Source organism: Lytechinus variegatus, chromosome 14 (assembly GCF_018143015.1).
Source record: "Lytechinus variegatus isolate NC3 chromosome 14, Lvar_3.0, whole genome shotgun sequence".
NCBI lineage: Eukaryota > Metazoa > Echinodermata > Echinoidea > Temnopleuroida > Toxopneustidae > Lytechinus > Lytechinus variegatus.
This window is the reverse complement of record NC_054753.1, coordinates 18307882-18319766: the sequence shown is the minus strand read 5'-3', so window position 1 is coordinate 18319766 and position 11885 is coordinate 18307882. Positions and strand designations below refer to the sequence as shown.

Sequence of the window (11885 nt, the reverse complement as noted above, 5' to 3'; positions counted from 1 at the left end):
TTCAAGATCGTTCCCCATCCATCGACTTATTTCAAAACAATTATTTGAATGGATGATAGACGCCTGAAATACAGAAATAAATAAATTTGGGGATTAAATTTTCATACTTTAACAGTGTATATCATACACTAAAAAATGAGTGAATTGGATGAATTTTCAATCAATCTTCTGTGAAGAGCAAGAGTGCAAATTTTTATTATTTTCACATCACCGAAAGGTGTGAATAGAGTAAAATAATTAATAGTGTACGCATTTACAATGCAACAAAACGCCCTCATATTTTCGTCAAGGTTTATAAAAAAGTATATTAAAACATATTATTACTTACAATGCCATAGAGAAAGTCGGATATATTACATTAATTATGAAAACTCCTAAGTGATAAGGTCAATATTGATATCTACTAATCTATAATATAATATCATATTAATATTTCAGAGTGAGGTGATAAGTTATAAAAAAGAGTTTTACAAAAAGGTCGTAAACATGGACTGTATAATCCTTTCAAATAAATCAAGATATCATACAAACACACTCGGGGGAAATGATGAAGGAATGTTAATATTTTGTGTATCATGAAAAATATTACATTCTACACAGCAAAAACTGTGGTGTTAACTGGTGTACATAGAGGACCACACCAGTTATTTTACACTGGTGTTAAATTGGTGGTGTTAGTTTTACACCTATAGGTGTTTTTACAACACCTTTTGTTGTTACATTTACACTCTTTGGTGTTATGTTGAATCTCTATTGTGTAATTTGAACACCTCAGGGTGTGGTCCTCTATTAACACCATTTGGTGTCAGTATTAACACCGCTGTTTTTACAGTGTATGTCAATATAACGGCCTCACTAAACCTACCTCTCGAAGTATCTGGTGTTAATTAAGATGGACAGATAGATAGGAAAAGAGATTTGAGGTTAATAGGGTAATTAATTAACGTGATTCATTCAAGCTTATTCATCTTAAACTGAAACTGAAGCTAATGTAAAAAACTATAAAGGTCGGAATGACTTAAATATCGTTGCAGATATCAAACAACATGGCCTTTCTTGTGACCGTGCAACCATGAAACCGATGAGAATCGCCTCGAGTGCGTCCACGATGTCCATCAGAACATAGTACATTATCATAAAGGCCAGCATGACTTCGGGTGCTTCGTGTGGGGAGGATTGATGCTCACACGACGAGTGCGTCGCCCTGCCTAAAGATTCAAGTCTAAACACCTATCCACAGGAAGAGTACCTTAAAACACTTCTATCATCATGATAAACATGCTTCCACTACAGTAGCTAGAAGATTACCCGCCATGGATTCCTCACTCCGAAAAAGACAAGAATGCACTTCAAGTTTGGTGATGACGTCCTCAGGACCACTCTGTTCTTCATTTCTGATGGGGAAAAAATGTTGGCTACCGGACCATGAGTTCCCGGAGAACGGACGTGACGCTGGTGTCTCCGATGAGGTGATGATAGAAAAGGTTCTCAAAGACGGCGGCGCTGAACCCTCGGACACCCGGTAGGAGCAAGAGCATGTGGGACAGCCGAAGAGGATCATCGGGGTATTTGAGGGTCTCATACTCCATCAGGGCCGTGTGGACCTTCTCGCTGGCAACCTCTATCGCTCGGCTATCCGTCAAGGAATGCAGATCTGCAGAAAGACAGATAAAGGCGAGGTTAACAATACACCTAACACCAGGTCACCATCCTACAAAGAGTTGACCCCATCAAACAAATATGGCTTTCCATGTATTTGCGCCTGATCCGATCAATCAAAAATCTTTTTAAGAATGCTACTTAGACATGACTTAAAATTGATTTAAAACAAGTTTGAAAATCATCTTGAAATGAGCCTCTTCGTATTTACACACTTTTTATGGCTGTTAGTAAGTTGATAAAGTCCACATTCAGACTTTAGTCTAAAATGTGACATCCCTGTATAAAACCCAACCCATTCTGCCTAAAATAATCAACAGAATACCACATAAACCTCGAAAATACAATTTTGTATAGAGATTATTCCTCTAAATATTTGCTTCGTTCGTGAGACAGAGATTTGAGGTAATGTGAAAGTACACAGAGAAAAGAATAGTTAATTCACCAATATCACCCGATCACTGCTGCAACTGAAATTGAAACGGTCCGTTTGTTTTTCTACGCAAACCAATAAATTGAGTAGTTGACATTCGGTAATGCACTTTCTAAAATCAGCATAGAGTTCAAGGCGATTATCCTTGCACTGATCCCCGTTGTTTATGTATCGTCCGCCTGTTCGATTATTAAGCCAATAACACCTAATGTTTTTCACCAAAACTAAATGAAAGCGTATGAAGGATGTACTAATCAAAAATTCAAAATTCCTTTTATTAACCCTTATTTTGCGCATTCAGCCGACCTGAAACATGAATTTATCCTTGGATTTGATGAATATTAATAATTGTAGATGCAACTAACAGACAAACCTTCCATGATGATGAATACCTAAAAACAAATTTTGATAGATTAGATTCGTCCTTTTTAATAGAAATATCAAAATGATTGGTAATTCTCTATCACAGCAATCGTATTACCCAGACTTCCAATTCTGTTCTCTGACATGCCTCAGCGACAACCAGCGCAATGGTTACACTTTTCGCATTTTAATAAAGAAGAGCCAATAGCTATGTCCCGTGAAACACAATGGCCCGTGTTATGAACTTTGGTTTAACTCTGTGATTATCTGTTAGTAACTGAACGTGCCTATCAATCAGCAAAGGCTGAAAGTATGAATAAATCAATCGGAATGAAAGCATGATCAAGAGTCCAGTAAACATAACACGAATACGGTGTAAACAAAGTTCTTCTTCTTCTTTTTAAAATCAGCCTCCCATAATTCTAGCTAGAAATTAGACCACAATTTCACTCTAAAACCAGGCGTCACAATACGAGTGGGTCCATATCTTTATTATTTACAACCCAAGACTGCTAAAACTATGAAACAAAAAAAATCCCTGAGTCCATTCCAAACATTTACTAGTGAAGAATCGAATTGCTTTTTGCAAGAGGGTTCTCCCAACGTGGAACTGTGGACGCAAGCTGTCATCTATTCTTATGAACTTTAAAAAAAAATTCAGTACATTACTGATCGCATTGGGAGCATTTCATCAAACCTTTTTAATCTGACAAGTTGAAATACCTACGGACTTGAGGTCTCGTGAAACATACCCCAGATTATCAAAGAAATGTCAATTAAGAGCCATTCCAAGGTAACTTACCGGAATTCAAGAGGAGCAGTATCCTCAACACGGCATATTCCTTTGAGTCAAGTTGCATCTGGTTGAGCTTTGATAATGTGAATTGGAGCTGGTTAACAGTTCTCATGGTTGGTATCCCAAAGTCGCTACCTCTCCTTAGAGGATGCACGTAGGTCTGAGAAACTAGTCCAGTCTTCGCGATAAAATCCGCCTGGAACTGAGCGTCCACCGTATGATGCGTCGTGTACGTTTGGACATATTGGTGAATGGGTACATGTTGAAGGTATTCGTGCATGCTCGAGTAGACTACATCGAAATTGAACTTATTCTGTGCCATGTACAGGATAACTATGTCTTTCCAGGCAGAGCATACCAGTAATTGCCTATCGTGTACATTAATGTTTGCTAAGCTTGTATGTCCTGTCCCGAATTCGGCACATTTCGTCAACCAACGCGCCAAGTCCATATCCATACCACACGTCGAGTCACGGACTAGCTTGACGCAGTCGCTGCACGGGCATGAACATCGTTGCGACGCGAAAATCTGTGGCGTAGTTGTCGTGGCCGTTGATGTGGGTGCAGGATCGGGTGGCGATGAGGGGGGCGTCGGTGGACCCGTTGACGGCGTCGGCGACGATGACGACTCGTTTGCTTCGAAGAGTAACGCCGTGAGTGGCGACGGCCGTTGATGTGTAGGTGATGGTTGATTGTTGCTGTTTTGGTCCGTTGTCGTCGTCGCGGACGTGGTTGAATGGCTCCACGGACAGCTTCTCCGATGGAGAGTGAATGGTAACTCCCCAACCTTCATGCTCGGTGACCCGGTTGAGAACTGCAAAAAATATAAAGATAAAAGAGAAAAATTAGACTACATTGTCATAAAGGTTAACGTTTAAGTCGATTCCCCGATTCCAATTTAATAAGTGACAGCGAAAAAGGATCATAGCTAAATCAGAAAGAGAGGGAGAGAGAGAAATACACACACCAAATGGATGTAAACGTAGGACGCTGATAACCGAAATCCAACTCGTCAAAACAAATCCAGGCTATAATAAAGTAAAGTCCAATGAGGTTACAAGAAAATGAACTGTTGGAACATGTCTGTCGAGTTTCCCAGCTACAGCTAAAATGATCACTCTCGAACAAAAGCACGGCTTATCAAAGGTACCGAACTAAATCAAATCGGCGCATGAGCACGACGTAAAAAAATATGAAGTATAATCACACAAAACAATGGATTGATGGTGATGAGCAGAAGCGCAAAATCAACCGCTATCAGAGAGAGGCAACTCTAGAATGAATGGGCCGTGTGCCAAACTCTTGAGCGGATTGATCTCCCTCAATGGCAGTGCCGATTAATATTTACCTGCAGCCATTCGGCACGGCTGATGGTGACGCATTGATGTGCGTTGGATAGAATTTTGCTGGTATCGGGGGTTCACCTCGTCAATCATACCACTATGTCTGTTATTCTAATCTGAGGAAGGTGAACTCAACAGACGGCAAGAGTTTCTAGGAATAGGTGGGAACGATTTGGTCGAACAATATTTGTTCGTTCAAAGTTAAACCATGGAGCTAACTGTTAGTAGCTCTATGGTTAAACATTCTACCAAATATGCAGTAATAAAGACAATGAAGATATTCAATAGGATGCGCCAAAAACTACGGTTCGAGTCGCATCCATGGTAGATGGATGATAGAAAGTAGTTTTTAAGTAAAGATTCAGTCAATAGTGACATTAACGACATCGTGTCTTCACGCTCACCGTGCAACATTCATGTTATCTGACGTTCTTGTAATTTTTTCTATTTACAACTTCTGCATGAGAAAAGTGTTCATTATGACGTTAATAAGGAATATTAAAGCTTAGGATAAGCTGACAAAGCATTCATGAGAACATGACGAGAAATGAGTGTGCTTTGTTACGTCTATTCGCCTATAGATGGTTTTTCAGTCTTTTTTTGTCTGTACAATAGAATACTTTTCTGATAGTTTTTAGGGGTACAACATCTCAAATTTTGCCTTCGGCGCTTTTAACATTACTCGTAGACAACCGGAAGCACGTGATCAATGATTCTCGTGGCTACGCCGATAAATGAAACGGCTTCCCTCGTCCCCTTTTGATAGGCCTTATATAACTTTTTTTATGAAATTAAACTGGCTAACCTCTTTCACAAAATAAAACCATCACGGACGTAGTCGCCCACGTCGGATAGCAACGACCCATTTTCGCTTCAAATGACAGCGTCCGGAGCTGAGCCTTAAATTCACTTAATAAAATCAGACTTTCCTGAAAATACTGTCTCGAAATAGACAAGATATCGACCCTTGTCTTTTCCTGTGCCTTTCCATCAGGGTAGCATTTGGTAATCGAATATCATCAATGAGTTGTTTATTTGATACGGAGAGACACCATAGAGCACACCCCTTAGAACATCAGTACCTCAAACCCGTCGACTTGTGCTGTCGTTTGTGTTAATTTGCTCCATATACCTGACCTGAATTATTTCGTAACGATATTTACAAGACAAATTCATCTTTAAAAAATAATAAAATGTCGAACAGAATCAGAGACTTTCGTCACTTCACATATTTCCTATCTGAGTTCGATGAAATTTTAAGTGCCATGCTTTTCTGATTTGTATCTATTTTGCTCAAATTACCTTGCCTTTTTTAAGTTGTACTTGACCTTTCATTGTTACAAGACTTGTTCAACACAACCAAACGCAACAAACACAGTTCACCCGACACAAATTAACACGAAGAAATAATACTACACCGGGATACTAAATCATATTCTTTATTTTCAATGTGTCAAGTTCAAACAGGCCCTATTTTGTCGAGGAGGATAATATGAACTGTCAACTAATTGGCACATCGCTTGTTCTGTCTTATTCAGACGGGACCTCCTATATAACTCCATGGTCTATTTTAAGGTGATGTAGACAGTACATAGTCTATGAGCACGATTCTCCCCTTCTCTTTCTTTATCTCCCTATCTCTCCAACCTTTTGTGAAAGAACCTACCTGTCTATCTCGATCGCTGTGAGACAGTTGGTTTACCGAATAGTACAGTGACCCCAGACATTGACACGTCATATCCTCGCGTTCTGGCTAGTCTTCATCTACAGACCCTTCTTAATATTCGACAATGAATTATGAACCAATGAACTGATTCGTGTAAATTGCTGTTATCAATGATGGGTTTGAATGGAAAGCAGATTATCCATTTACTTGGATTATATACTTTACTTCAGCCGCTGACGCAGATATGAGAAAAAAAATAAAAAAAATAATTGTGTTTAAAAGGGCATTAACCATGCAACGAAAGGCTCTATTTTCTTAAAAGTTAGGTGGACGCATTGTCATGATTAATATAGGGTTAAATAATAGAACTGATGGATTTCAAGTACTCTGTAAAGGTGTTGTGCAAAGGAGTTTCCAGTTTGTTTCATGTATAACGTTCGGTTCATTGTAGAAACACCTTTGCAATATCTATTAATATTTTACACAAAATGAATACGATGATTACTTCTAGATATACAGGCATATTCATCGAATCATTTTTTCTATGAGGGGCGTAGCATCTTCTGGAATACATTCAACGCCTTGCGATATTGTACGTACATATCCTTAAAAAACCACTCAAACTGAAGTGTGATTATTTCAACTTGAATCCTATGAATAATATTTCTCGGTGTTTGCGCGAGTTTATTAAGGCAACAATAGGAAAATCGACCCAACAATAATTCCTTAAAAATACAATAAAAATGATTTGTATTCCCTTGTCCCGAACATGCTAGACGAAATATTTCAAGGGCAGCCTCCCATAACATTATCGGATCAGAATTCTGATGACTTCAATCACTGGCCCCGCTTCATTATAAGGTAAACTGCACGCTTCGCTTGGTCGTCATTGTACCTGAGGTAAAGCAATGTCAGTTTTCAATAGAAGCCCATTATTCATTTTAAACTGCAGTTCTGATATCACACTGGTTGCCATTCTCTTCACATCTGCCATGCACGGTGATTGACTGGGTGAACTTGAATCTTGGCGAGGGTTCAGGTTTGGTCATACTGCCGTGACCCTGTGGTTGGGTACCAGGACAAAGGACCAACAGATTTCAGGTTCAATAACCCCAGTCCCGTTCCCTTGAACATTCCTATTCACGTTCTTCATCTAATTGACTGGATGTAACTGTGTTTTGATTTACCGTTAATCCCTGTCTCTCGATCTCAATACTTCGTCCGTCTTCTCTCAAATCTCGACGTTGACCCCTCTTTCCAGGCCTAATCGCCCCATCCCCATCCCCTGCCACTCCACCCGCCCAATTACCCCTCCCCTACCCCCCCCGCCCTATGCCCCTTCTCCCCTCCTGCCCCCTCCCCACTATTCACAGCCAGTCAACATATAAAATTAATGTACGTTTCACGCCAGATTTCATACTGGCACAGGCTATCACATTTCCTCCATTCTCCCTCAAACCTCACCGCCCTCTCCTCCGAAACATTCGCCCGTAACCTGAGCCCTTGCCGAGCATTTGGATGATAATACGATGACCTTGGAACGCAAAAAAGCTGTTCAATCGAATGATTGCGCTGCCGGTTTTTTTACCAAGCGATTTTTACGCCTATTCGGCCACCAAGTGCAGTCGCCTTTTGGCTGTTTTGTGGCCGTCTCCTAGCCTTTCCCCCACAAAAAGTACAGCTCACACGCATGGCTTGCATCTGAAATAATCTGCGATGAAAAGGTCTGCAGAGAAACATGGAGACCATAATGAGCTCATTTCGTTGCCCATTGTTTTGGCCCTGTTTGGTTAAACTGTTGTTCTGGGGGTGTGCTTGCTCTCTCTTTTCATTTTCACCTACAATGCAGAAATTATTATGAAGGGGAGAAAAATGCGGTGAATGAAATAAATCCAATCTACGCGCCTGGAACCAGACAGTACATGGATCCGATCGTGTCAAATGCATGAATATTAATGGCGAGGAAACGAATATGGAAGAGTTCAAATGTCATAAGAAATTATTAATCACGAGTAAAAATGATTATATGTAAATAATGAAAATTCGTTTAGAAAATGCTAAAAAGTGATATAGCTCTATATAGTTTCAAAATTGTGCATCTCAAAACCTGAAAGAACAAAAATAATATTGGCTTGTCCAGTAGGCCGTAGGCCCGGACATTAGTTGTATAAGAACACTAAAAAAATCATGAGAACTATGATAATTTTGACTAAAAATAGGTGGTGCACGCATGGAACAACTGGTAAACGTATACTCTTAGACTGCATAATTATTGATGCCAGACCGTAGCTCCTCCAACGCCTTGACTTTAGACTACTGATCCGGGGACCCACCTCCCCCGAGCACTTTCAAGTGCGTTAAAAGTTTGTCAAACAGGTCCCTGGGCATGCATGTTATGTCCTATAGGCCGATAATCAAAATAAAGTTACGAGCGACAGGGGACCTGGTCACAGGACAAGATACGAGGAAAATTACCCGTAATTAGCCTAAGCTCAAGATTTCAATATTATAATATTTCCAGCTTACACAAGGGTTTGCATCCATGGAATAAAGGATAACAAAATAAGCTCTAATTCTTTCATTTTCCCGAAGCCACCACCAGTCTCAATCATTCAAAAAGATCTACGAATACATGACAAGATGAAAATCTTATTCAAAATGGGGGATTGGGATGCTGGAGGAAAATGGAAGCTTGCGTCAATATTCTATCCATCTTGAAATCCCCAGCAGGTTACCATGGCAACCATTACAACATCAATGATTATCACTAATTCATAGGGAGATTCGTGAAACGTGTTGGTCGCACACGAGGATGTTGGATGCAGTTGTACTTGTGGAAAATGGAATTTGGAGATAAATAGTGCTCTATGATACTTGCATCATTGAGTTGAGAGATACCTGGTTGCGTAATATTTCGTGGGTGGACGATTTCCTATTGTGACCCCTGTAACCCCACCATAATTCGACGTTGTATAGTCTAACTCATATTATGATCATGATTATCATTATTATAATCACGGTTCACACAGACTACGGACAACAGAAATTCAAAAATAATTTTAGCGATGTATTTGAAGGAGCAACATAATGTAGTTATTTTTTTTTCTTTTGTCAGTGCTATTTATTCACATAGTTGCTATCCTTATATAATTAAGTGCGTTGCAAACCTGTTCATATTAATTAATCCTACGATTCATATATTGTTAACAGTCCGGTTGAAGAGGGGAAGCACGTGTACTCACTTATCATGTAATAATATTTCAAGTGAGTGCATTTCCTAGAAAAAAGCGAGTGGACGACCTCGGCATATTCTGAGCGTTTAGTTTAATCATAGAGCTATTGAATATAGCTCTATGGTTTGATGGTTGCATCTCTACATCTATCTCAACACACAAAAAGAACAAAGACAGTTTGGATAGAAATGATTTTTTAGGCAAAAGAATGGGTTATCTTGGTTTCCCCAAGGTATAAACCCAAATAATCTAATAACTTCAAATAGATTACTAAATCTCATCTTTGCAATCGAGAACACAGATAACTAAGATAAGTGGATGGGTTGCTTTACATTAACAAATTAACAACTCAAAGTAATATTTTTTATCATATTATACAATATATATAATATTTATAATATGTATAATGACCCGTTATAGCTATTTCAGTCAGTACCCAGCTAAATATGTGTGTGTGTGTGTGTGTGTATTTGAGTTTTGTCAGACGTGTATCGATCAGATATGATTATTTACACCTGGGACCGACCTTTGCATCAATTTGTACCTTCCCCACAGCTTGGATTACAGGCGCACGCAACAACGCCCAGTTAAGCCTATACAATTTTATTTTAATAGGGAAATTTGTTATGCAAAGTTATTAAAATTAACCGAATTATTGAGCACGTATGCCCGACATTAAATCATATATTTGCACTGCTTTTCAAAAGGAAGATTCCATAGCCAAATACCCATTTTTACACGATTCACTAGGGGAAATTAGACAGTCATTATAGCTTCATAAATAACAACCTAAAAACGAAGAAAACAGGATCGAGGTTAGGATTATTTAGATGCTAAACCAGGCCATTCATCGTATTTCCTGCTCAGCCCTGTCAGCTGTGCTTAACCATACATTATCACGAGTAAATATTGATCATGTCAATCTAATTTGCGATTATAATTTCGATTGTTTGAAATATATATAACGTTGACCGGCTAACGTACTATCCTGGCCGCGCTGTTTACGGAAATTACAAAGCGTCTCGGCAAACGAAAGGGTTATTTACTATTTTCAATAGTTTTGTTTAAATGATGGTGATAAATACTTTGAACTCATTCGACTATAAGGGGGGCATGGTTGTTCATCATCATCGCAATTGAAAGTTTATTCGAACTATCCGGTAAAAAAACACAGGGTACATTGTTTCAAAGTCTATCAACTTTTTGGCAGCTTAAACCTACAACTATAATTTGAATGGATTTCATATTTCCTCTTTGTTCTATTTTATTTCATTTTCAAGGCAAATTCACCATGTATCTCTTTTATGGAAGGAGATGGGGGATATTTTCTCGACATGTCTATCCAATTTCCCATTAAATGTTTTTTAATACCTGTTGGTTTACACTATCGATTGGATGGAGCAACAACAATTGAGGCCAAAGGAGAAGTACTCCTAAAGGTCCAGCGCGCACACATTTCCGCACTTGTTTCTTAAACCCCCATTCCTCGGAAAGCAAGACATTTGAAAGACTGTTGTAAGACCCTGAAACTTGCTTGATCTTTCAAAGGTCTTCCAACGAACTTCCAAAGATCTCTGAGGTCTTTCACGATTCCTGATGGATCTTTCAGAGGTCTTTGTGGTCTCCATGATCTCCAAAACTTTTTGGAACGATTCAAAACAGTCTTCCAGCGGTCTTACAGGAAAATGGTCTTTTGAGATGGTCTTTCAGCAGTCTTTCATTGGTCTTTCGATGAACTTTTAAAGTTTTTTTTTTATCCATAATCTTCCGACAGTCTCTCAAGATTTTTGCGGAGATCACTGCAAGACGTATGACAGATCATTGAAAGGTCAGTGAAAGATCATGGAAAGACCAGGCAAAGTCCATGGAAAGAATTCTGAAAGATCACTTGTTGCATAAAAGATCTCTGAAAGACAATTGAAAGATCTCTATAGGACAGTCTTTCAGAGTTCTTTGAGACTGCTGTAAGTCTATGGGGGTGTTGCAAGAAAATATTTGCAATCAATTGCAAATATTCTGTTGCAACTTTACAACTGATAAAGCAATTTCAACTGTAACAAATGAGATCACACTCCATGTTTCAAGGAGCAGATTAGCAATCAATCATGAATTTGCAGTCAATTGCAAGACTTGTGATTGATTTAGGGACCAACAAAAGACTTGCAATTGATCACAAGTTTCTTGCAACACCCCCTAAGACCTTGCCAATTTTTGGTCTTTCAAAGGTCCTTCAAAGGTCTCCCCTCCGTAGAATGGGAGCCTCACGTGTTGGTACGGCCCCATTGTTAATTGTGCCATGGAGTACTTCTGTAGTGTCACGGCGTTTGCGTAGTCTGCAGGCACAGACCCTCATTGGAACTTTGATCAACAAGTGTGCCTCCACGCAAAGACT

General features: G+C 39.2%; 1 protein-coding gene across 1 annotated transcript; it reads right to left on the bottom strand.

Annotated features, from left to right (window-relative positions):
* Positions 1 to 972: 972 nt before the first annotated feature.
* On the bottom strand, positions 973 to 4536 carry LOC121427665. Its single transcript, XM_041624178.1, has 3 exons — positions 4219 to 4536; positions 3258 to 4065; positions 973 to 1654 (listed from the first exon to the last, which is right to left on the bottom strand). Exons 2-3 carry the CDS (start codon positions 4042 to 4044, stop codon positions 1416 to 1418), a joined length of 1026 nt encoding a protein of 341 aa, XP_041480112.1. The 5' UTR covers positions 4045 to 4065; positions 4219 to 4536; the 3' UTR covers positions 973 to 1415.
* Positions 4537 to 11885: the final 7349 nt, after the last annotated feature.